Raw genomic sequence first — 27,179 nt, 5'->3', positions numbered from 1 at the left:
GCAAAAAAAACAGGGAGCCTGTACTGTGTTTGGTACAGTTATGTACACACTCATTGCCAGTGCTTAAACAGAAGGGATAAGGCTACAGCCTGAGTTTCAAGGTTCCCTAGGTAAAGCGAGGCCAGTTATTTGGGTCTTTTCTCAATTCTAACATTCACACAAATCTCCTGTGTTATAGCCCTTGTACGCATCTATTAATTTTAGTTTAGCTGACGAACAGCTCAAAAAGCACTGTAATGCAGAGCCTGGAAACCACCAGTAGGTAGCATAGTTGCGTAAGTGAGGCATATCAATCTATTTAGGAAACAAGGCTATAAAATTACCCAAGATACAGCACCTTGTTACTGATAAGCAAGATAAGATACAATTGTAATTAGGCTCCCTCTTGTAACTTTAACATTGACTTGTCAGAAAAAACAAACCCCGAAATCAAGTGCAAATTACACAATGTCAACGTGAAAAGCTGAAATTACCTAAGGAGGAAATTGAAATTGATTAACTTAATCATTAGCATTAAGTATTCTCTTTTTACACCAAAGCATGATTTTTCTAGTCAAATACATACAAGATCAAGAGCTATTTGAAAACCAAATACAGCAGCATGAGCAGAAGATTTTGTCAGATATCTGAATTTTTCAGAAATTCTGTGCCACTGAAAATAACCAGACTATTCTTCTCATTCATTCATGACATGCTACTGCTCCCTTAACGATCCACACGTATATTCTGTATGTGAAACAAGAGCATAATGACCTGTAATGAATGAAGACCTAGGCCCACTGTAGGGCAGGATCTGGTTTGAGACCATCTCAAGAACCTGAATGTGCACAAGTCCATGGGACCTGATGAAATCCATCCGCGGGTCCTGAAGGAGCTGGCGAATGAAGTTGCTAAGCCACTGGCCATCAAATTTGAAAAATCATGGCAGTCAGGTGAAGTTCCTGACGACTGGAAAAGGAGAAAAATAACCCCCATTTTCAAGAAGAGGAAAATGGATGATCCAGGGAACTACAGACCAGTCAGTCTCACCTCTGTGCCTGGCAAAATTTTGGAGCAGTTTCCCCGGAAGGCATGCTCAGGCACATGAAAAACAACAAGGTGCTTGGTGACAGCCAGTATGGCTTCACTAAGGGGAAATCCTGCCTGACCAATTTGGTGGCCTTCCATCATGGGGCTACAGAAATGATGGACAGGGGTAGAGCAGTTGATGTCATCTACCTGGACTTGTACAAAGCATTCGACAATCTCCCACACAACAGCCTTCTCTCTAAATTGGACAGACATCGATTTGATGGATGGACCACTCGGTGGATAAAGAACTGGCTGGACGGCCGCACGCAAAGAGTTGCGCTCAGTGGTTCAATGTCCAGCTGGAGACCAGTAACGAGTGGTGTCCCTCAGGGATCGGTGCCAAGACCAGTCTTGTTCAACATCTTTTGTCGGTGACATGGACAGTGGGATTGAGTGGGTCCCCAGCAAGTTTGCCGATGACACCAAGCTGTGTGGTTCGGTTGATACGCTGGATGGAAGGGATGCCATCCAGAGGGACCTTGACACGCTTGTGAGGTGGGCTGATGCCAACTTTATGAAGTTCAACCATGACAAGTGCAGGGTCCTACACCTGGGTCGGAGCAATCCCAGGCACAGCTACAGGTTGGGCAGAGAAGAGATTCAGAGCAGCCCTGCGGAGAAGGACTTGGGGATGTTGGTCGATGAGAAAATGAACATGAGCCAGCTTCAGTGTGCGCTCGCAGCCCAGAAAGCCAACCGTATCCTAGGCTGCATCAAAAGGAGTGTGACCAGCAGGTCAAAAGAGGTGATCCTGCCCCTCCACTCTGCTCTTGTGAGACCTCACTTGGGAGTATTGTGTGCAGTTCTGGTGTCCTCAACATAAAAAGGACATAGAACTGCTGGAACAAGTGCAGAGGAGGGCCACGAGGATGATCAGGGGACTGGAGCACCTCCTGTATGAAGACAGGCTGATAAAGATGGGGCTGTTCAGCCTGGAGAAGAGAAGGCTGCGTGGAGACCTCATAGCAGCCTTTCAGCATCAGAAGGGGGCTATAGGGAGGCTGGGGAGGGAACTCTTCATTAGGGACTGTAGTGACAGAACAAGGGGTAACGGGTTAAAACTTAAACAGGGGAAGTTTAGATTGGATATAAGGAGGAAGCTCTTTATTTTAAGGGTGGTGAGGCATTGGAATGGGTTGCTCAGGGAAGTTGTGAATGCTCCATTCCTGGCGGTGTTCAAGGCCAGGCTGGAGAGAGCCTTGGGTGTCATGGTTTAGTGTGAGGTGTGCCTGCCCATGACAGGGGGGTTGGAACTGGATGATCTTAAGGTCCTTTCCAACCCTAACCATTCTATGATCCTATGTAATCAAAATGATTTCTCCAGAGAGGTGTTTCATATGGATTAAACAAAATGAGTGCTAACTTCTTCACATATAACTGTACTGTCTACACATACAATGTTGAAAGACTAAACACTCCAAATTAAAGTTTCGAACATTTCTCTTTATGGAATAGATAGCCTCATTAGAAAATAAATTCTGTGTAAGACTTGCATGATCTATGAAAGCCCTTACTCAATATTTACGTAAGGTCTTTATTTTAAATATGAGATGTTCATTAAAAATGTAAGTTTTATTGAGAACTATGGATATAGCTGTTTTTTTCAAGATTAAAAAATAAAATGTGCTTATAATACATGAAATATAAACCCTTATACTTTAGAAATACACTTGCAGTAATAAAGATTACACTATAATTATTAAGAAATTGTTTACATAAACTGATATCCAGCATCTTAACAATGGACCTGCATTAGACAGAACTCAGAACAATAACTTATCCTATTTCAAACAGACAAAAAGCAGTTATATGCTTTAAAACATTTTCACAATGCCTGATGACACTTTACATAGCACACATGTAAGCAGTGTTCCTTCCTGAATGAAAATAAATACAGTTTCTGTCAGGGCTACAGATTTTTCCTGGAAATCATCCAGATCTCTAGTGTAATTAAGTTAATCATATTCACAATGCTTTTGTGCAGATACAGTCTCTGTCACTGCAGTATTTCATTCATAGTTCCTGAAGTCAGATTAAACAAGTCCATAAACCATAATAAAAAAAAAGAAATAACTCATGTTCTTAGTGATGCGCGGGCCTTGTCAAGAATTTCCTTTCTGATCTTTGGATAGTTTGGATGTGCTTCAAGGACCTGTCAAAAGACAAAACAACCCAAAAGTTCTGTGTCTAAAAGGAAAGAATACTCCTTGGTTATCCCACTCATAACTGAGTTTACACATTTTAAAACTAAAATAACAGCGTAACATGTTTCTCTTAAGAATCCATAAATACTTAACTGTAGCTAGAGACTCCCATGTATGAAGGTCAAGAACAGCTTTATCAAAGATGCCTTGCTTTCCTTTCACACTGCCCTGTCACTTCGGTGTGAAAGACATGAGCCAAAGGAATAAAGCCTCTGGGTGGCTTGAAATGCATGCATTCAGAACAGTGACCTCTGGAGACATTTCCAAGGTTTAAAGTATACTTTCTCTGCAAAAAACTGCTCTCATGTTTTCACTCCCTCAGGTTCTTTCACTATATTCTATCCACTTCATCTTCTTGCCCTTCAATTCCCTCCTCTCCCTTATTCTTCCATCCAATTTGTCCTTTCTAGTTATCTTCATTCCCCCACCCCCCGCAAAGAGCAACCATAATTTATTTTGTTACTAATAATTATTAATCCAGAATGTAATAGTAACCCTACCTTTTAGTATGCATTTGCTGTATTTATGTTTGTACCATACAAAGATAATACTGGAAGACACTTTCTAAAAGTGTCTTCTGATGTTAACATTTGATTAACACCTTCAGCTATAATTCTGTATGGATTAACAAAGGGCCAAAAGAAGGTGCTACCATTTGAATATGCTTTCGCATATGATAGCCAGACGTTTTATCTTTTATTTACCTGGTGGTCAGGGAGCTCAGGGTCAAGCAGATTACATAGAGGATATTTAATTTAACCCAACTTAACGAATTAGGTGTTTTTCTGACATTGTCATATACTTCGGAAATTTAAACTCAACAAAATAAGGACCAATATGTAAAAGAATGTTACAGTAGATAGAGTATCAAGTACATGCACAAATTCTACCTTATGACAAATATCGATTGCATCGACATATCTCTTTCCTTTCAGGTAATTGAAAGCCAGCTTGTATCCTGTAAGTACAAAGAGGGAAATAAAAGGGGTGACAATTCTGTGCTGAATAATGAAAAGATTACAATCAAATTATTTTTGGTCACTGTGTGTTTCTCAAGTTAGTATGTTTGTTTTCTACTGTTCTCTCTCCTAAACTTGTAAAGATCAAAATTTCTACTGAAAGTCACTTCAAGTAGTAAGTAAGAGTTCTTTACACACTGATAGTTCTGTCTGAATCAAAAGGAGACATTATTCTGGAGAGCATGTGTTACCACAGACAATACATAATGGCTGCCCTCTCTCAATTACTATGGTACCCCACAGAGTTTCTCACTGTGACCCATAATACACTGTCTCTCTGCAAAGGCAATTCCATTATTAAAGGACAAAAGAAAAAAAATAATCAGGATAGCAATAACAAACTAGGGAATTAAAATGCTATTCAGTTCCACTGCCAGCAGACAACTGGAAAAAAGTCATACAGCTAAATTGCATAGCAACATGTCAGGCTGATACTTCCAACATAAAAGATACAGCTCAAGTATAACAGCCTGGACAGAGATCAGGAAAAAATGCAATTTCAAAAACTTGAATTTTTAAGTATTTCATTTATGAACTTATCCTCACTAGCAAGTGATTATGGGGCCATCTGATACCAGTTTATACAGTTTTAATTGCCAGATGCAGTTTGTGGTGCTTTAACCATTTTAGTTTTTAATGCATGGCAATTCTCACAATGTTGTATGTAAACTAGAAAACAATGTGTATGTAGTACCTTCAATATCACACTCTTATCTTTCTGTATGCAAGACTGTTCTGCAGTTTAACTTCACTAAGGCATTCTCCTGTCTAGACACCAAATGATTTTGTAATTTATTCAATTCCTACTTTCTAGGGGGTTTCAAAGCCTTTATATATGCTCTTTATAAACTAAAAAAATAACCAAAACACACCTTTTTACCGTTAAAACTTCCTCGTTCTCATACATTTAATTTGATCAACAACTGTAATATCTAAAACAAGGCATCCATGTGTCAGTCTACAGGAGCAGGAACAACTAGTAAAATCACTGCATCCAAACTCATACTTCAGATATCTGTTTTCCTATATAACCTCAATCAGATTTCTATCAGTCATTTTTATTACCGAGATCTAAGTCTTTATTCTGCTTTGACCCTCCTGATTTTTTGACTCACACTACATAAGGTAACAGATTTTGGCAACTCATCCTTGCATACGCATTTTTATATCTTTAACCGTGTTATAAAAGCAGGAGCTAAACCACAAAACATTTAGTTACATTAATAAAACACTACTTTCTATATATTATGATGTATAGATTAATTATGAACCAAACCGCTGCAGCATCCAGGAGTTACAGTTAAAGAAACAAAACGTATGGCATTTCATATACGCAACACTTAACAAGCTTATTAAAAAAACACTGGTTTTCCAGTTCATGCTGAAGGCTATCTCATCCTAACGCTAAAAAAAATTACTGGCACAAAAAAAGGCCACAGATTAAAGACTACAAGAAACATGCATTTCTGAGGGGCCACAAACATAGCCAAAAATCTGGAACAGAATTTTTATAAACCACCAGCACTTGGACCTACAGACAGACTATAGGTATTGAATAAGAAAGGGCATTTCATCCTATGAGTCCATTTCTTAAAGGGTTTCCTACATTAAAATAATTCTAAAAACGTGACAGTTTAGTGTAGACTTGAATTAACCATCCAAATTGGAACTGTAATAGTATGGCAAGTTCTCAGTTAACCATCTTTTTTAAAACAGATATATTTAAAAACATTTCAATATTTTGTTTTTAAAATCCTTACTCATGCATATAAAACCCATATAAATAATTTGTCTGATTATCAAAATGAAGTAAATAAATTGATGATCTGCCACTATCAGATATATACTGGGTTATATATAAAAGGTTCTCTAGTACAGCAGACAGTTCATACTGCATTACTATAAATACATTATTAAAATTTAATGCTGTATTTATAAAGATGTTCACAAAAAGCAAACTAAAACTCTTTCAGACCAAACCTTGTACAAAACCAGAAACTTCTGAAGTATCATAAAGCTGCTACCTCTTGCCATGGGGACCTTCCCAAGGACTGTTAACCACACTTTTAAACAGCTGTGGGGTTTATGTGAGGAAAACCAGTGATACTATGTGGAAAATAAAAAGCAGTCTCTCAGTAAAAGCCAGCTGTTTCATTCTTACTGTAATGCCTGAAATCACAGAATCACAGAATCCCAAGGGTTGGAAGGGACCTAAAAAGATCATCTAGTCCAACCCCCCTGCAAGAGCAGGGTAACCTACAGTACATCACACAGGAACTTGTCCAGGCGGGCCTTGAATATCTCCAGTGTAGGAGACTCCACAACCCCCCTGGGCAACCTGTTCCAGTGCTCTGTCACTCTTACAGTAAAGAAGTTCTTCCTGATGTTAACGTGGAACTTCCTATGCTCTAGTTTACACCCATTGCCCCTTGTCCTATCACTGGATATCACTGAAAAAAGCCTAGCTCCATCATCCTGACACCTACCCTTTACATATTTGTAAACATTGATGAGGTCACCCCTCAGTCTCCTCTTTTGCAAGCTAAAGAGACCCAGCTCCCTCAGCCTCTCCTCATAAGGGAGATGTTCCACTCCCTTAATCATCTTTGTGGCTCTGCGCTGGACTCCTTCAAGCAATTCCCTGTCCTTCTTGAACAGAGGGGCCCAGAACTGGACGCAATAAATCATGCTTATAGGTTATGTATACATACCTATTGTTGGATTCATTTGATTTCCATATTTCCAGGCCATCTCGTAATTCATTGCTGCATCCTTATATGCTTGTTCCTTCTCCATTATGTATCCCATGTATTCGTAAGCCTTGCAGCATGACTGCAAAATACAAATATTCATTCCAAATTTTATCTAGGTAAGATTACCTATAACAACACTGATTGCTTAAAAACTTCAAATCTGCACAACTGGAAGCATAAGTGATACACGTACTAACTTTGATGACAACAGTCTTGATTTAAGACATTTGTAATACATATCAGTTATATGGAATTATGCACAGTGACTTCTTACGTTACACCAAATCAAATGCAGAGTTCATTACAGAAGACACTGCAACTATTCCTTCAAAGTTGGTTAGAGCCTCCAGGAACCCTGTAGTTAATCTCTCTCAGTTAATAATAACCCTACAGTAGCCACATTTCAAATCCAAATTGTATCTTCCACATATATTGCTTGTTTCATGTTTTCTTAAAAGGGTAATTTCATAGCCTTATTTTTTGAAAACTGTTTCATATTATAATTCTCCACTTAAAGAAAAGGGAATGCCTGGAAGATAAGGATAAAAAATACTCCCCCTTTCATTTGTGACAAACAAAAGTACAAAATCAAGAAGAAACGAAACCCCAGTTTCACAGAAACAGTTTGCTCATTGGGATCTCGCTAACCAAATTTAAGTCTTTTAAAATAAAACCAAACTCATATTATCGGATACTAGACTTCGATAAAGAGTTTTTACTCCACCTATTTGCTTAAATTGTGTGTGTATATACATCTCCATATCATTCAATTCTGACTGCTAAAAACAATCCTAAAAACTAATTAATCACAATAATGTGTTTTCTCAATCAAATAATATTGTCCACATTGGAGAATAAAATGCAAAATATTGTTTTGTGAATTAACAAGATATTTTAAGATATAAAACATTAAACATATATTCATATAGTACAATTCCTGCTTAGCTGCTTTGCATGCAAGTTGGAGAAAAGTAAGTATTTTCACTGTGCTGTTTTGTTAAGGAACTGGAGTTGCTGACTTCTATTTTGCCATCCTCCTTCCTATCAAACACAGCTTGTTTATCTAGGTTTCTCCTGGGACTCAAACTTCTTAGAGGAAAACAAATTCCTTGGTAGGATGTGTTTTTAGAGCTGCCTGGAAATTTCTGCAACAAAGTGTCATTTGTGGTATATACCGGCTCAGACCATCAAAGGTGTCTTAGTTGGGAGATGATTCATGTTTATCCTTCGGTAGTATGGATTTTGCAACTCCCCCTGGCAATCGGGATGAGCATGTAACAGACCTTAGGGTAGATTTTTTTCTTAATTAAAACTCAAAATCATTTTCTGTACAAATGAAATGGAGTACATCCTATTTTAAGGGGCATCTCTGCAGAAGTACCTGACACCATTATATCAAGAACTGTTGTAGCTGTCTCTTAATTTCATATTTAGAAATAAAAAGAACAAAGATTCAAAAGTCTAGCTCTCAAGGAGGCTGTGAAAATGAGACAGAGTAACAAACCTTATCTTCTATCCTAATGAATTCAAACAAGAAATATACAGAATCAGGTCCTTTTCCAAACCAAATCTGTGCACTATAAGTACCATCCTGAACCTCCAGCATAGCATCTATAGAACTACTGGATGTGCCTCATGTGAGGGAAAGTGAAGTGTATAGATGAAAAAATGCGATTATGAGAAATCATCACAAGAGCCAGTATCTGTCTCTGCTCCTATAATCTCCAAAATTTATACGGCTATATCTTTCTTTATCAGCTTTGCGAGGCTTAGTAAAGTGCATCTCTGACATTCCATACACACCTTAAGCTTCTAGTGTCCCCACAGCTAAAACCTGCAGAAGTTATTAAAGAATATGAATAAAAATGACTAAGCAGCATTCATGGGTTTGTTTACTATCCTCCAGTGTGAAGTTGGTGTTTCCTGGCTTGTTATGGTCTACTTCTAAGTGAAATACCAGGCAATGGGAAAAAGAAATGTATTTTGGAATCATATTTCAGGGGAAAAATAGCTGAATTAAAATAGGAGGTTACTAAGGTTACTTTATATGTGCACTTACCCTGTTATGACGAAGGCATCGCTTTAGTAATTCACCTGCCATATCGTATTTTGCAGATTGAATATATATATCTGCAAGCAGAAGCCAACTCTTTTCAAACTCCTCTGCATCAATGGGATTCCAGCTCATTTTTGAAATTCGTTTTAACTGATTTCTGGCTCGCGGAGTCTGTTTCAAGATCATGTAGGCTGTGGCCATTCCCAAAAGTGCTGGTATATGATCCTTCTGCAATAAAAAGCAGTGACTGCTTGGTACTTTTACTTTGCTTATAAAATGTATTTTTTTTTTTAGTACGACTTTCAACCGGGTATCTGAAAAGTAAAGTAAAAGCTAAATCTCAGGAAATAAAGACAGAGCATCCAACCTTACAAACATGTTTTCCATCTAGTTCTATTATTATTTCTGTAAGACTAACCATGATAACCACCATGTTAAATATTTAAGATGCTGAAAATAATTTGGGCTCAAAATTATCTTCTTCAGACTCAGGAAATGTTGAAAGCATCCACAGGTGCTTCATCTCAACAAGAAACATTCTGATATCACCAAGACCTACCCTTTTGATACACAATAAATACTTCAGATAGAAACTCACTTGAACTTACTATACAAGTGGTATTTTCTACTTTTAGAAGTGCCTGTCAAATGTCAGTAACAGGGACACTGTTTCCTATTATTAGGTCTACAGCTCCAAAAAATGTAAGTCTAAACTGCCTGTATGCAAAAGCTATGTATAACGAACAGGATTTTTATAAGCCACCATTCCATGCAAGAGCCACAGGTAAGTAGTAAGAAGTACAGGAGCAAGCGTGATTTTTAAAATCCTGCCCTTATGAGCATGGGGTATAGATGAGAATGGGGCTTGCATTCCAAAACTACATCCTAAATATGGAGAGTAGTTCTACCAGCAGCTAACTTAAAAGCTTATTTCTTTTTCTCTGCCTTCCTGGCTCACTGTTGGATTCTGCATCTATACTTCTTTGTAGGATTGTGCTGTAAAATAGGCTTGCCATAATGGGTTATATAAAATAAAATTATAAAAAAGACCCCACCAAAAGGCCCTCTTCCACACAATGATCAGCTCATCTCCCCTCTCCCTCAGTAGTCACACCTGGCATGGATCAATAACCTCTGAAATCTGGAAAGATTAAAACTGTGTTTTATGTGACCCTGGAGAGAAAACTAAATAGACTAGAGCATTCTTCTTGCTGGAACTGTGTCACCATGTGAAAAGCATTCAATATCCAAGGAACCTCAGATCAATACTGAGCAGGACTCAGAAGCCAGTACTGGAGGCAGAGGGACACCTTGTGATTCTCAGAACTGCCTTACACACAAGATAAGCATCAGCATGCTCACCTCAGACAAGGAGCAGTTTAGCACCCAGTCAATGGGTGGTAGTAACTTAAGTATTTTTTGGCATTTCTACAGACTAAATGTGTCTAAAAGTGCTTAAATAAAATCTGTTGAAAGGTGCTGGTAACAAGAGCATCAATTATTAATCCTAAAGTTAATGACTACAGCAAACTATAAAATAATGAAGATTTCCATTGTAAGGATGGATTTTAAGCAGATGGATAATTTTGTACTGGAATCTAAATTATGCCAAGTTGTCCTGAAGTATATGAAGGCATCTTATATTTGTTTCTGGTTACAGAATGAAAGTACTGTATCGATTTATATCATCAGACACAGTGCTGGCAAGACTGGGAATTAAAAAGCAAACCCAGCAACTCAAACTAAGCAGCCTATTCACATTTTAGTAACTGGCAATATTAGCATTGAGTTATAAATTTGCAATCCAATGGAAAACTTCTAAAAGACATTGTTATTTCAGCATGGCTTTTTTTTTTTTTCGAAATTTTATATTAAATATTCTTTAATAAGGAAAAAAAATAACTAGAATGAACTGCACTAACACTCCACTACTCCTGAATGTAAACCGCAAGACTAGTTAAAAAAAACCCTGTATTGTGAAAGAGAAGACTGAGGAAATTATACATGTTACTAACCTCAGCCACTACTATTTCAGTGAAAGTGTTCAGTGCTCGTTCAACATTTGATTTCTGTTTGGTTGCCATGAGACAGTAATTTTCCATGATTCGCAGTTGAATGTGACCCTGAACAGTCTGAGGCTTGAGTTCCTTCAGAAGATTTTCTGCTGTTCTTACAGCCAACTGCACAGACTCCTGCTTCTCTGTTGAATTACTGTTATTGGAAAGAAAATGTCTGTAAAGGCTTATTTTTTTAATATACACTAAATTAATTACAAGTTAGTATTGATTCCATGGTAAAGGCATGCCATTTTGTACAAGAAGGTTTTGTTACATAGGCATTCTACATTGATTCTCTTCTGTAACCACAGCAGTTCCAACCTAACAAGCTGGTTTCCACACTGCAAGTGACCAGGGTTCCAGGTAAAAATCACTATTTTCTGCTTGAGACTGACTTATTACAGTCTAGAATGGGCTCTCACAATACAGTAAGTAGAATATTTGATATTAGATAAGCTCAAACTTCTAGCAATTTAATTTAAGGCACATTATTAAGGAGAAGCAGAGAAAATGGATGACGGAAGAACCCAAGCAATATTTATTGCATTCACTTACCCTATGTCAGCATCCAGATTTTCAAAGACTTCACCACCCACAGTTTCATTATCTGGGTTCAAACAAATTTCAATCATGTTGTAGACTGCATTCTGTCCCCAGTCACTGTCCTTTCGAGCTTTATTAAAATGCCGGAGTGCATCATTTGGTTCACCCGTATACCTACACAATTAATGAAAATAATTAAAGACAGTCAAGTAAAATTTCCTGCCTCAAATCCCACCCAAATCCCACAAAGAATCCCAAGTATTTATAAAACAGTTTACACACTTGCACACACTGATAACGCACGGCTCAAAAAGCACACATACTATTGCAAGGAGCTTGGTTTTGCAGGCAAAAACCAGTCTGATAAATTCTAAAATTTGAAAATAAGTAATATATTATTGACCCAGCAAGAATATCCCTCCTTTTTAACAAATGGGAAATATTAAAGATGCATGTGAGACAGATAAGACAGCTTCATTTTAAAGAGGAGCTAACTGGAAAGTATTTCAGAAGAGAAGAGGTTTTCCTGAAGTCCTAGCATCTTAAGTAATTAGAAAAGTAGTGCTATACTACCTACCATTTGCTTATCACACACTATATATATAATCTATCTCTGAATGATAATGGGTAAATAAACCTTATCATGGGTAAATAAACCTTATATTAATTATAATTGCAAGTACCAAAGATACAGCCCTTTGCAGTAGTGAAATCCTGGTTCAAGCTTTGTTCTGGAAGAATGTTTTTCAGCCATTAACAGAAATCTTGGGACTTCTTCTAGTTTCCCAGCTCTTCTTAAGAGATCAATTAATCGGGAGAGGGTTGCATAGTTATCTAAATATACAAATAATTAGGACATTGTGATTCTAGTTATTTGCTATATGAATAGCTTAAAAAATAAAGAGCCTGCCTTTTCTTCACATACAAAACTTATATATGATGTAATACATAAGCATATTGCATAGCAACCACAGATACAAGAATGAAGATATCAAGTGATACTTGAGATATTTCTATACAAACCTTTATAAAGATAAGTATAATTGCACTTCACTTTCAAAAGCACTCAAAAACATTTGCTGTGCTCTCACAACTTCTTTCACAAAGTCCTCTAGAAAGGTTTACATTCATTATAGTACTGTTTTAATACATTTTAGTAGCTTTCTCTCTGGTCATAATCTGCAAATTGCTAAGAGCAACTTTATTGTAGGAATTCCAAATTCATATAGAAAAACTTCCTTTATTAATTTGAAATAAAAGGCTAGCTTTGCACTCATTCACTTGTTATCTTAAACACAAGAGCAAGTGCTTTACAGTTACGAATACATAACACCCTAGCTATATTTGGCTTGAGGCAAACAATGCACATTATATTGCAGCAAAGTAAATTACTGTATATACAATAAATAATTTTCTCAGCTTCCCCTAAAATAGCTTTATGTTTCTACACACAGTAATGGTCTTTGTTTATAGGATCTATTGCATTATAAACAGCACATTTCTTTTTAATCAGACAAAGTATTTTTTAGATATTTATTCTTCTATCTCATTAGAACTATGTATCAGAAAGAATTAAAAATATCACTGCTAAATATTCACCTGGCTTGCGTTCTAGGAGCTGCTGGAAATGAAAGACAGCTTGTTCATAGTCTTGCTTCCTGAACATGAGATCAGCCATCATCTACAATATGGACCAGTTTAGAGAAAACAAACCAAAATATTATCAATTGTCATTTATAATGAGCTTCAGTTCTGCAAAAGTGGGGAGCTGAAAATGCAGCTTTAAGTGCTGCAGGAATTATGCAAGAAGTAAAACGAGTTGGATTTTTTATTACTCTCTGGAAAATAAACACTCTCTCTAGATAGAGAGGATAACAATGAGCAGGTACAGGCTCATATTTCAAATTTTCACTTAAGGTAGAAATCAAAAGAGAATTAAACATTTTGGTGTAGCTTCCAAATATGTTTCTTTTTACTTGTACAGCTTTTCTCTTACTTTCTTATAATAATAATAATTTCCTTATTATTATGTGCAGATTAAGCACATAGAAAAGCAAAATTAGATTAAAGTTTGGGAAAAAGAAACATGATAACTACTTCAGCATTGGAAGTAAAACAATTATTTAGGTTTTTTTCTCCACTGAGAGGTAGTTAATAAAGAGTAGATTTAATAACAAATATTGAGTGCTATTACCCCTGTTCTTGCACCCTACTGGGATAAATTCCAGATGTTAGACTGCTGTAAGAAAATAAATTATTCCCATCTTAAAATCATTTTGCTCCTAATGTATTAAAGCAAAAGTTGCTCAGTCTATTGAGCAGTCTCTTAAGCAGACAAGTATGCAAATCCTGTACAGAGAATCTGCAGCTGTGATTAAAAATGCTTATACAATCTATGATTGTATAAGAATGTAAAACCACCTTAAGTACACAGTTCTTGTCTTCTGGAAGGTTTTTTTAGACATTTGCTTTAATATTACTATGCTATCAAGATAGAATAACGGCTGTGATTGCTAGAAACACACTGAATGATTACCCAGCATAAACAGAAAAACATTTTGTTGCAATGGATTTTTCATGTTTCTCAAAATTAGAAGCTGCAGGCTTTCTTAAAAGTAGCATTTCATGGATCCATCACATTGCAGACACACAAACTTTAAAATTAAACTCCTGATACAGGATTAGTATAATAGCACATACCATTGTTGCCGCTTCATTATCTTGGTCGTTCTTCAGTAATAAGGAACACTGATGTTGACAGGCATCAGTATCATCTTGTGCAAGATATAAACGTGCAAGTTCCAACATTGCCTGTACATTAAAATATTCAAATATAAGTAATTCAAAAATGAAGAAAGCTGGTTCAGTTCTGTGAGTATTAACTGAGGCTTCAGAGCCTCAGGGAAAACTTATTTCTCTTCTAAAGTGAGAGCTTTCTCTGTTGTTCCCTGTGGGCTCTTGGTCAAATAAATTAATTTCTAGTCCCTCACCTTTAAAACAGATAAAACTTTTCTTCTTCAGATGGAAATTCTGGAGGTACATTGAATACAGAGCTGCTCAGATAGAATTGCTCTGAAAACTTATTTTGGTAAGAATAATTTTCTTGGAAAAATATGTATGCAAGTAGTTTTCAATTCCCTGACAGAAGCAAATACCTCATCAACATTCACCAATTAGTTTTGGAGTATAAGCAAATTCCAGCAGAAACAGCTTTCTTATTTGCATTTAATTTTGTCATTTGCATTAAGACTGTGTGTGGATCCATTTCTGAAGCAACCTCAGAATAAATATTAACAAACTGAAATGTACATAAGCATGCATCTTTAAGGTTAAAGTTCCATTGTAGACTATTCTGAACAAATTGCCATGGAAAAGTTCATGAACACAAGAGTTGCCACAGATTTAATCAAGTTCCTATCGAAGCAAACGGGAGTTAAACCGATCACAAAACAAAATTAGCATTAGACAAACAGTAAGCAATGTCTCTCCTGGTTAACTTTACATGGTGTTTGATTTTGTTTTAAAAAATGAGGCACTTAGAATTGCATTGTAATTCCTTCTCTGGTCATACTTGTGAATAGCAATTCTGAAACAAAACAGTATTTTGAACATCCTATTCAGGATATGAAGGCTACTTTCCTAATATTTAACAACTGTTTTCTTCCTACTTCCCGTTCTTCACATATTCAAACATGTACTATGTAACTCAGAAAGGCAGGTGGGTAAGCACTGAAGTGATACGGAGCTGCTGAGGAAAATTCAAATGAAAAAAGAGGCTTATAAAAAGTGGAAGCAAGGACAGGCGGCCTGGGTAGAGTACAGGGATGTTGTCTGGGAAGCTAGGGACCAGGTTAGGAAGGCTAAGGCCCAGTTAGAAATAAACTTGGCCAGGGATGTTAAGGATAACAGGAAGGGATTCTACAGGTACGTAGCAAATAAGAAAGAGGGTAGGGACAACGTAGGTCCCCTGAGGAAGCTCTCGGGAGAACTGGCTACCCTGGATTTGGAAAAGGCTGAGGTTCTCAATGACTTCTTTGCCTTGGTCTTCACTGGCAAAAGCTCCGACCACACCACCCAAGTCTTGGAAGGCAGACGCAGGGACTGTGAGAATGAAGACGCTAGGCCTGCTGTAGGAGAGGATCTGGTTCAGGACCATCTTAAAAATCTGAACATGCACAACTCCATGGGACCTGATGAAATCCATCCGTGGGTCCTGAAGGAGCTGGCAAATGAAGTTGCTAAGCCACTGGCCATCATATTTGAAAAATCATGGCAGTCAGGTGAAGTTCCTGACAACTGGAAAAAGGGAAATATAACCCCCATTTTCAAGAAGGGGAAAATGGATGACCCAGGGAATTACAGACCAGTCAGTCTCACCTCTGTGCCTGGCAAAATCTTGGAGCAGATTCTCCTGGAAGGTATCCTAAGGCACATGAAAAACAACAAGGTGCTTGGTGACAGCCAGCATGGCTTCACTAAGGGGAAATCCTGCCTGACTAATTTGGTGGCCTTCCATCATGGGGCTACAGAACTGATGGACAGGGGTAGAGCAGCTGACGTCATCTACCTGGACTTGGGCAAAGCATTTGACACTGTCCTACACGACATCCTTGCCTCTAAATTGGAGAGATATCAATTTGATGGATGGACCACTTGGTGGATAAAGAACTGGCTGGATGGCCGCACACAAAGAGTTGCAGTCAATGGCTCAATGTCCAGCTGGAGACCAGTAACAAGTGGTGTCCTTCAGTGATCGGTGTTGGGACCAGTCTTGTTCAACATCTTTGTCGGTGACATGGACAGTGGGATTGAGTGGGTCCCCAGCAAGTTTGCCGATGACACCAAGCTGTGTGGTTCGGTTGATACACTGGATGGAAGGGATGCCATCCAGAGGGACCTCAACATGCTTGTGAGGTGGGCTGATGCCAACCTGATGAAGCTCAATCATGAGAAGTGTAAGGTCCTACACCTGGGTCAGAGCAATCCCAGGCACAGCTACAGGTTGGGCAAAGAAGAGATTCAGAGCAGCCCTGCGGAGAAGGAATTGGGGGTGCTGGTTGACGAGAAACTGAACATGAGACAGCAGTGTGCGCTTGCAGCCCAGAAAGCCAACCATATCCTGGGCTGCATCAAAAGGAGTGTGACCAGCAGGTTGAAGGTGATCCTGCCCCTCTACTCTGCTCTTGTGAGACCTCACCTGGAGTATTGTGTGCAGTTCTGGTGTCCTCAACATAAAAAGGACATGGAACTGCTGGAACAAGTCCAGAGGAAGGCCATGAGGATGATCAGGGGACTGGAGCACCTCCCGTATGAAGACAGGCTGAGAAAGTTGGGGCAGTTCAGCCTGGAGAAGAGAAGGCTGCATGGAGACCTCATAGCAGCCTTCCAGTATCTGAAGGGGGCCTATAGGGATGCTGGGGAGGGACTCTTCGTCAGGGACTGTAGTGACAGGATAAGGGGTAATGGGTTAAAACTTAAACAGGGGAAGTTTAGATCGGATATAAGCAAGAAGTTCCCTACTCTATGGGTGGCGAGGTACTGGAATGGTTACCCAGGGAGGCTGTGAATGCTCCATCCCTGGCAGTGTTCAATGCCAGGTTGGACATAGCCTTGGGTGAGATGGTTTAGTGTGACGTGTCCCTGCCCATCGCAGGGGGGTTGGAACTTGATGATCTTAAGGTCCTTTCCAACCCCAACTATTCTATGGTTGTATGATTCTATGTGATATGGAGACAGCATGCTGTAAGAATTTTAATTACGAATATTTTCTTCAAGCCACTCTTCTTTTGTGCACAACAGTGGAAGACTGAAAAGCAGTGTGCTGGTCAAGGGATACTTCCTGCCATAGGCAAGAGAAGAATACCAGTTGCACTGGTCTTCTATACTAGATTCTAGTGACTGGGAGCGGTCTCTAAATTTTCAACTCCAACCCAAACAATAATGATACTATGAAGTGATGTCTGTGATCCACTTCAAATCTGCATCTGGCAACTGCATTGCCTCTTATCTAGTCAGAGAAATGAGGTAAGGTATTACCTACGAAATTTAACTATGTAAACCAAAACAACACAATACAACCCAAAACCCTTATGACATGGACTACAATCTCCTCACATTTAGCTGAGCAATTTTTTTTCAAATCTCGTTTGAGTTACTTTGGCTAGAACACAGAAGAATTTGTTCTGATGAAACACAGTACAGACAGCTTCATAGGGATTCCCAATACTTCCATATATAATTATAAATAAACTCTGTGAAGACATCAAGCAATCGTTGGGTGTTTAACAGCCCAAATTTATATTTAGTAATCTAAAAGAGTTCAATTAAATCCTGTACCAGCACTGTTTTCAAAAATGAAAGAAAGAAAACAAGTTAAACTGTACTGAAACTATAGAAATACAATGAGATGACAGAGCCTTGGGTGACATGGTCTAGTGTGGAGGTGTCCCTGCGCATAGCAGGGGGTTGGAACTGGATGATCTTGAGGTCCTTTCCAACCCAAACCATTCTCTGATTCTGTAATTTAAACTGGTTGTGGGCAACTAAAAGCATTTTGCTTCTAATACTCTAAGCAGGGAACAAGTTCTTAATCAGAAATTCAGTCCTAGATTTACTGAGATGTCATTGTATTCTGTATTGCTAGCAAAGCAGAATTGAAGCCAAAATCGCCACTAAGTGCATCTAGCAGATATTCAGTACAAATGTCAGTGCACGGCATATCTTGTAACAATAGGAATCTCTCAATAGTATGATTTTAGCAAGAATAAAAAGGAAGTGCTATACTGGTATTTCAGTACTGAAGTGAAAGAAAAAAGTAGATTATGGCTTTGTTACTGAATTAGTGGGATGGCATAATGCAGAAGCCATAGCTGTACCTGTACTATGACAGGCAGTTTCCTCACTTCTAAATGGTAGAAAGGGAAGTCACCTTTCTTTGAAGACTTTAAGGATATTTTTATTCCTGTTCCTATTTATTTTTCTATTTCTTCCTCATTCTCACAAGTTGCCTTGAGGAAAGCCTGTCTCAAAGATGCTGAAGTTGTGATTTCAAGAATCTAAGTCCTTCCCAAAGCTAGAACACATGAGTCCAAGTATTAAAACCAGCAGATATGCTGATAATTTAGCAGCTGGTGAATCTGACAGCTATGCAGTAAGAAGCAGCAAAATAAGAAGTTCTCACGTACACCTAAATATACAGACTTAGGAAATCATGGAAATTTGACAAAAAATATATTAATATATCTATTTTCATCTAAAAGAACCTCCAGTAAACATTTTGTGACTAAAAAGGGAATCCTATCAAATCCATGTAAAAGTCTAAAGCTTCTAAAACAGATAAAGAAGAGACAGAAATTGTCTCAATTGACCATAATCACTAATACCTCATTCCAGAGGACAGGCAACAAGCAACACTGAAACAGTCTCCATTAACACTGGGTGTACATTACATGTCCTCAACTGGTACATGAAGACAGGCCCAATATACATTCTAACAGACAACTCAGAGTGCATGCAGACTACCACTTGAATCAGGAGTTTGTGAAAGAGACAGAAATTAGCAGAACATACAATTATCATGATAAGCAATGCAGGGGAGAAAGTTAAAGGCTAAAATACACACACTGTGGATAATTAGAAAAACGTATTGCTAGATAACATAACTGAATGGGAAAACTGCAAAATAGTCAGAGGGAGAATTGACCTTGTTATCGGTTTCACAGTGAACAAGAGCTTCTTTGTAAAATTTAATTGCTTTTTCATAGTTTCGCTGGGCTGTGGAATGTTTTGCAATCTCAGCACAAATTTCAGCCGCTAACTGTTTCTGTGCAGGAACTGCATCCAGCTGTTCTATCTGAGCCCGTTTAAGCACTCTGGCTTGTAATTCCCGAGCCTGGTGTGGGGAAAAGAGTGAACAGTTAAAATTTTTCAAAGGAATTAATTTTATATTACCTAATTTAAAGTGATTTTATTAAATTTTTAAAAGGTTCTACAAGCACACTATGTATTCTATAGATGAACACCCCCCCTCAAATAATAAAGTGGGTAAAATCATCTCTGCTGTAAGAGATATCAATGAAAACAAAGTACACACCACCCCAATCTCTCCCTCAATAACCTGTCTCAAACTGCCCTGCTTCTCCAAAACCCACATTAAAAACACACTGAAAAGCAGCACACTCTTCAACACTTCCAAGATAGAATCCCAGTACACTTTTTAGAAAATATTCTTTATGACAACTGTATGCTGATCCAGTAAAGTACATTCTAAAAGGTAGATTTAGAGAACATAATTTTGAGACAATCATAGATACAGTATTTGTGAAATGTAATGAACAGGACATTAAAGCAAAAAGCTGGGAAGGGATCCAGTTTACCCCTTGTGTACCTGAATCAAAGAGGTATGAACAAGCTTATTTAATATTCCATATAAGGAATATTTAGGTCAAATACATTTAATTGAATAAAATGACACATTTTTATTGGTCTAAATTCTCTCCATATTTCTGTTCCTTGCATTATTTATAACTAACCTTTTCCTCAATCCAAATTGCTATGTTCCAATTCATAACTTCTAGCAGAGTTGTAATCACAAAAAATGCTAGGACATCACTGAACAAATCCTCTGCAGTTCTGCTTAGAGAAATTTTATCATCTCCATGGGTTCCTGTTAAGAACTTCTTTTAAGTCTCCAAGCTACATTTCTACATCAAAAATATTCAACTGAAGTGTCACATGTCTTTTTCCTTTTTCTTTTTCTTCTCTTAGCATTAAGCTTTTGATAAGGTATATATAAAAGATCTCAAACTTAAAAGCCACATCCCAGAAGGTGTATGTGCTTAACTGCTTTAAGTACAGAAAACTCAGACAAAAAGGAAAAAAAAAAAAACAAAAAACCAACCCTTCAAATTTCATTTTGAGATCCTTCATCTAGGGAGTGATTAAGAAAAGTCCAGCAGAAGCATGGTTCTGATTATGCCTGACCAGTTTTCTTTGATTTCAATTGCAATTCTAACCAATTAACACACAAGGGATTTCCTCTTTCTGCTCAAGCAGTTTTGCAGCTATCTTAACATTGAAATAAAATCTCCAGAGGCTTGTTTGGCTCATTTAAAAAGTTCACAAGTTGAAGAGAAGGAAGCACTAATATTACTCTGCTGCTTCTCATCCCCCTACCTTTTTGCCTAGCAGTGAAGGAGAATTAAAACACAAAGTAAAATATGGGAGGAACTTCTAACATCACTCTGAAAACTAAGGGGAAAAACTCCCTAAGAGGCAGCAATAACATGACCGAGCAGTTAAGTCTTGCTGAAATAATAAAAATATAGATGGTTTTGTGTAAATGGATGTGGCAAGAAAAGACTTCAAAAATAGACTTCAAAAATGACTGGTATAAGGAAGGATAGTTTTGAGGAAACTAACCAAAAACAACAAAAGAAAAGAGGGGAGAAAGTTTTTGAAGTGTGATACAGTGAGAAACCTGACAGAACTAAAGAAGTAAAGAGCAAGAGAAATAGACTGCTTTGGGGGAGATTTACTGTAGGAGAATATGGGGAAAAACGTTAACTTCGAAAGTACATTATGAAGAAAAGCACAGAAAGATTTTAACGATAAAGATTAAATAGCAATTCCAGTAGGATTTTAACTCCTATGTACAATTATCATTCTAACCAATCTACATAATTTAATTTTGTGGATGGTCAGAAGATGCTACCAAGGCTTACTACTTCTGTAAGACTGGAGATAAAACGAAAAAGCATGTGCTCAACCTTTGTGTTGAGAAAGCGTCTTCTAGATGGATTATCTCTAGCTTCTAACTTAATTCTTTCAAGCCTCAGTCTCAGTGGTAATATTCAACTCCAGAATATTACCAAAATAACAAGAACAGGTCTTATTATTGCTTTTTAAAATAAAGAGCAGTACAACAAGATGACAGGTAGCCATTGAAAGCTATTCTAGATTGTTCTGTGAGTATTCAATGCAGAGCTAAAGATACATAACCTAGCTGTCCCCATAGAGATGCTCCACACACAAACAAAGGCATAGTAAAAAAATGCAGTAAAAGCCTGCATTCTGAGATCAAACTCAGATAGCACTGGTCACAAAAAGCTTAAGACTTTCTAACAACTTATGTTCTTTGCATTTCACAGCAGTCACTGATGCTTTATTCCCAACATATATGCATTTTCCTCATTCACAAAAACATGGTTAGAATTTGGGATAAAAGTAGGGACATTGCAAGCTTTCACAGGTTTTTTTGTTTACACCTTTACCTGTTGTAATGAAACAATGGCTTCATCAATCTTCTCCATTTTGCTGTAAATCTTTGCCAGAAGCACGTGGTAACGTACATCTTCCACCAGAGAAGACAATTCATTAACTGTAACAATTACATTAAACAAACATTCTTATAAGAACTGATGATCCTAATAAAGAAAGATGAAGCTCTCCACATACTCTAGGCAACAGCCTGTAAAAAATTCACATCTCAATCTTATGTATATAGGATTGTGATTTGACTTGGTGTGTTATTACTGGCCAGAGTAAACATTACAACCTACAGAGCGAGATTTAAGGCCAAAGACACTGAAATGTTCAAAAGGAATGAAAAAAAAATGACTGTATAGTTTACTTGCATTCTCAGAAATATGAGAGAAAAGCCTTTGATTTAAATGGACAGGAAATAAATCCTCCTTAAAAATCAATGAATAATGTACACATTGATTCAATGAGTGCTACTGTACACCCAAAAAGCGTAACATCGATGAAATTTCTTTCAGACTTTAAGCTACCTTTCTTTTGCTAGAGAACTGCAACAGATATGAACAGAAACTAAATTTTTAACTAAATATTTCAGCATCTCCTGAAAAAGCAGCTATCTACTTTTGAATAATGGTTAAAATATATTCACATAAAGTACTACTTAAAGAATACATGCTCTCCTGGGCTTGTATTCATTTTAATATATTGACAAAGTGAAATCTTAAGCACAGGTCTGCATGAAAACATAAAAGCCACGAAAATACATGTTTTATTTTTCTTAAAACTAATAAATAAATAAAAGCATACTGAGCTATATTCTATTAGCAAACTGTCTTCAAAGTGCTGTAATTGTGACGTGCTCTTCTAAATCAGATTAGGCCACATAGCCAACCATGTAAGATAATTCCCTCCAGTACTTTTCCTATACTTTATTTTTCTTTCAGAAATGAAAGATATTTCAACATTTCTTAAAAATAAAAATGCCACAAAAAAAAACTAAAATATTAAACTTTAATAATTTTCCCAATCAGCCAATGAAATATACTTTTTTTTCATATAGAGAATGTGTGTGTATCAAAGACACAAAAAGGATATTGGCTTACATACTTTTTTGCTTCCTTGTAAGATGGAAGAGAAGATTTTAAAGTACACAGGACAAATGTATTTAGTGCCAATTTATCTTTCCACACCAGAAGATCAAGCTGCCTTGAACATGATTATTAAATTAGCCAGATCCTCAAAGGCTTAACTAAGGCAGGAATATAACATTAAATCAGAAGATTTTTTCAGTAAGTAGTAAACAAGACAGAAAACCAACTCTCCCCTGCACAGTATGAAAGACCAGTAAAATAGAGATGTAAGAAAAATTTACAGAAGGGTCTAAGAATAAGATTTAATCATACTAACTATTTCTGTATTCAGATAGCCACAAAAGTTAACAAGTGTAATTCAACCATTGCAAAAAGATTTCCTTAACTAAGGGTATAGCTCAACAGCTCACATTAACCACCTTAAAACTTCTTAATTGCCTTTTAACAAAAACAAGGAAAAAAACCCTCCAAGTTTTAGCTTTGTAAGTGCATATTCCTAATATAAAATTAGTGTAAAAGAGGTTCCTAAAAGGTATCTTCAACCATTTTACTCTCTCTTCTCTGAAACACACTGGGTAGTATTTATCACCTAAACAACCACTTCTTAAGAGTAGGAATGACTCATCTACACTCAATCAATTCAGAATCACAACATTTATCAGCACAGAAGAGAAAGAACTTTGCACATGTGCAGCTCTGCTATTGTATTTACTTACTCCATCTACCAGAGATGTTGCATCTTTGAAAGTCCTGGCACAAGCACCTTTAAAGGTAAGTGAAGTTTATTTTAGAGTGCATTTCTCATTTTTCACTTAATACTTTTCTGAACTTGTTTACTCCTTGGAATCATGCAGAAAACACAAACAACAGAAATTGTATATTTTGTTGCAAATTAATAACATTCCTACCAGGCTCATGATCTAAAGCTTGTTGAAGTACTCTTTCTGCCTTTTCATACTGCTTCAGTTTCATTAAAAGCTCAGCCAAATCATAGCGAAGGAAATTCTGTTGACCACTTCTCAATGCAGCCTCATAGTAACTTATTGCCTGAAGGGAAGAAATAAAAATCTGTTATTTAAAGATAAATTTTAAAGGCAACAACATTTAAACTTAGGTATGTAGTGACATGCTGCTTAAGAGTCTTTCTTTTCTTTCTTCACTGCTCTTGCAACCAAGTCATTTTTAATAAATACTATATTAAAAAAAAAAAAACAAATATTATTTAATTGCAAGTTCAGGCTTCCAAAAAAGGTAATGCCAAATTAAAGATAAATAGAATAACTAGAGCCCACATATTGATAACAGGCATGCATTTACATGGCCTAACCACGTTATCACATTCTATCTTTGACAGGATCACTGCCAATTAAACTTCATTCTTAGTAGCTGCTGAAGTTGTATAATTCCAGGCAAACTGGAGTTACAAAGTTCTGTTTTACTGCATACAAAGGACAAATATTTTCCCAAAGTCCACCTGAAACACATGATGATACAAGAAGTAATGAAAAGTTTAAAAATACCAATGAATCATAATCTAATAGAAAGTAGTTTTCGCTCTTCATTTCTAAACATAAGAACTGGCAATCATACCAGTTAAAAAAAATCAAATATTTACTCAAGAAAAAACAAAAGCAATGTTCTGGATTAATAAACTATTATTCCATAGGTTTTAAAAAAATCCACTTCAATATAACCACTCAGATAGTCTTGGAATAGGATGTCACTTCTCTTAAGTGAAAAAAAGAATAAAATGAGAACTGCTACATGTTGAAAAGGTACATTTCCAAAACGAATTTGAAGTAGTTATTAATTTTTGTTGTTTTAAAAGAGAACACATTTAAACATGCATAATAATGCACACGTCGGGCAGGTTATTTATTTAGACTTAAGCATCCTAAGGATGACATAACTGAGCCCTCAGAATAAAAACAAATAAAATCCATGAAATACCCATCACCATATAGACTGTAAGTTTTTCTATAGCAGCTCTAGGAATCGTCATAGTGCATTACGTTATTACATACACAAAAAAGGTCTGAAGTATCATGGAGCAAGACAGGAATCATATACTGAGCTGCTTGTAGTACTGACCTGAAGAGAAGCAAGGGAAAATTCTAACATTGCAAATACAAAACACAATTTGGACACACCCTCCAGCAGTTTGAAGCTGCCCAAATAAAATTATTTGTTCCTGCAAGTTTCCCCCAAACATTTTCTTCTGGTTTTCCTACAATAAGTAGTTAAATCCTTTGTTAGTACTGTCCTAGCCCACATTAAGGCTAGGAGATGTAATAAGTCTGGGTCAATGAAGAAATAATTAAACATGGATTTGAGTGCACATAATCACAAACTGTAAGTTACCAGACTTATAATTCACCAGATTTGTATCCACTAATGTAGCTGTGCACTTTGCTGTATACTTTGAAGAGGACCTACAAACTTACTCTCAGAACAAAAAAAGACTCTTTAGTGCTTCAGAGTTAAAGGCTTCCTTCTATTTGACCTGACAACAGCATAATTGTAGTTAAATAATTACATTGTGCATACACAACAGCCAGCTTATACATCACAAATACAAAACCTATATATTCCCTGGAATAACACTCTGAAAATTTCACATTCAGTATGATCAGAAAGAAATCTGTAGTAGGATTTCTATGCAACAGACCTCCCCAGTCACTCCTTGGTAACTTGCTTGGCTGTTCATTGGCCTTACGGAAAAAAGTAATCAAATAGACATTCCCAGAAGATGGACAACCTTTGGGTTTACTCCATGGAGCTAAAACCATGTTTCTCCTTCAACACTATCCTCACACAACGGTAATAAACATGCAACTTTAAACAAGTCAGATGATGGCGTATTAGTACAGTGCTTGAAAGACTCTCTGCAGTATCACTTACCTAAACTGGTGATACACAGATTCAAATCAGTATTAAGCCTGACAAGAAGTGATGATGGGTGCTAGCAGTCCTGTCCTGAATCCAAGGTAGAAAATAGTTTTCAAAGAATCATATAATGGTTTGGGGTGGAAAGGACATTAAAGATGATCTTGTTCCAACCCCCACAGGCAGGGTCACCTTCCACTAGATCAGGTTGCTCAAATCACCATCCAGCCTGGCCTTGAACATTTCTAAGGATGAGGCATCCACTTCTCGGGGCAACCTGTTCCAGTATCTCATCACCACCTAATACCTAATCTAAATCTTCTCTCTTTCAGTTTAAAACCATCATCTCTTGCCTCATCACTGCACTCCCTGGTAAAGAGACCCTAATACTCTTTCCTGTAGGTCCAGTTTTAGTACTGGAAGGCTGCTGTCAGGTCTCACCAGAGCCTTCTCTTCTCCATGCTGAACAATCCCGACTCTCACCCTTTCTTCACAGACGAGGTGCTGCAGCCCCCGTTATCATCTTCATGTTCCTCCTCCTAACTTATTCCAGGTTCAATAAACATAGAGACACCATTATCTGAAATAAGTTCAACAAGTAGAGTGGAAGACTGCACTAAGAAACTATCATAGTGATGCTGCTGAAACAAAACACAGAGCCATTTCTTGTACTTGGTCTCCCAGGCACTTTCTATACCCATTTACTGTTTCCTTTTTCAATAAAAGTGACTAGAAAAAAAAAGCAGACATTGAAAGTTAGGAACTTGGAACTGATTTCTCTGCAACTATCAATCCATGTCAAAGCCACTTGTACAGAACGTACATGCCAGCTTGGGATGATAGTGGCTTCCTCCAAAAAAGAAATAAGAAACTCTCAGCTTCTTTCACAGCATGTACGCAGAAGAATACTGCAAGCAAAAAACAGTTTGTCTTTTGCAACATGAAGACTATTCAAGAACATTGTATTAAAAGACTCAGTGAGATATAAACAAAACCTAAGAGACCTAAGTTCAAGATTCCTGTATGTAAGCATTAAGGTACAATCACACCATTTCCCCAGCATTACAGCCCTGCTTGCTTCCTTCCCAGGCTGTCCCAAAATGGTTTCTTCCTTTCCCTGTACTGTGAAGGGTCACAGAGGGCTGAACAGGTATTTCAAAGGGGATCTACAAATGTATGTTCAGTATAAAAAGTCTGTTAGGCACGTAAAGGTGAAATGCTGCTACTACCCAAACTGAA

At 37.2% G+C, this 27,179-nt stretch overlaps 1 protein-coding gene across 4 annotated transcripts in view; it reads right to left on the bottom strand.

The window, feature by feature from the left end:
* Positions 1-2,493: 2,493 nt before the first annotated feature.
* TTC21B (tetratricopeptide repeat domain 21B) overlaps positions 2,494-27,179 on the bottom strand; it is a 42,236-nt gene continuing 17,550 nt past the window's right edge. For 3 of the 4 annotated variants that reach the window (XM_065670523.1, XM_065670524.1, XM_065670525.1), the window contains 12 exons: positions 23,963-24,101; positions 21,975-22,081; positions 19,406-19,594; positions 14,404-14,514; positions 13,303-13,384; positions 12,387-12,537; positions 11,716-11,877; positions 11,119-11,314; positions 9,107-9,331; positions 7,006-7,126; positions 4,166-4,233; positions 2,494-3,223 (listed from right to left, as the gene is read on the bottom strand). In XM_065670523.1, the coding sequence (XP_065526595.1) occupies positions 3,146-3,223; positions 4,166-4,233; positions 7,006-7,126; positions 9,107-9,331; positions 11,119-11,314; positions 11,716-11,877; positions 12,387-12,537; positions 13,303-13,384; positions 14,404-14,514; positions 19,406-19,594; positions 21,975-22,081; positions 23,963-24,101 (1,629 nt within the window). In that variant the 3' untranslated portion in view covers positions 2,494-3,145. Of the gene's footprint in view, positions 3,224-4,165; positions 4,234-7,005; positions 7,127-9,106; positions 9,332-11,118; positions 11,315-11,715; positions 11,878-12,386; positions 12,538-13,302; positions 13,385-14,403; positions 14,515-19,405; positions 19,595-21,974; positions 22,082-23,962; positions 24,102-27,179 lie in introns of those variants that run through there. The other variant, XM_065670526.1, reaches the window with a different exon arrangement.

The sequence above is a fragment of the Lathamus discolor genome, chromosome 3 (assembly GCF_037157495.1).
Source record: "Lathamus discolor isolate bLatDis1 chromosome 3, bLatDis1.hap1, whole genome shotgun sequence".
Lineage (NCBI taxonomy): Eukaryota > Metazoa > Chordata > Aves > Psittaciformes > Psittacidae > Lathamus > Lathamus discolor.
The sequence above is the reverse complement of the archived record's forward strand: the minus strand, read 5'-3'. Positions and strand labels throughout refer to the sequence as shown.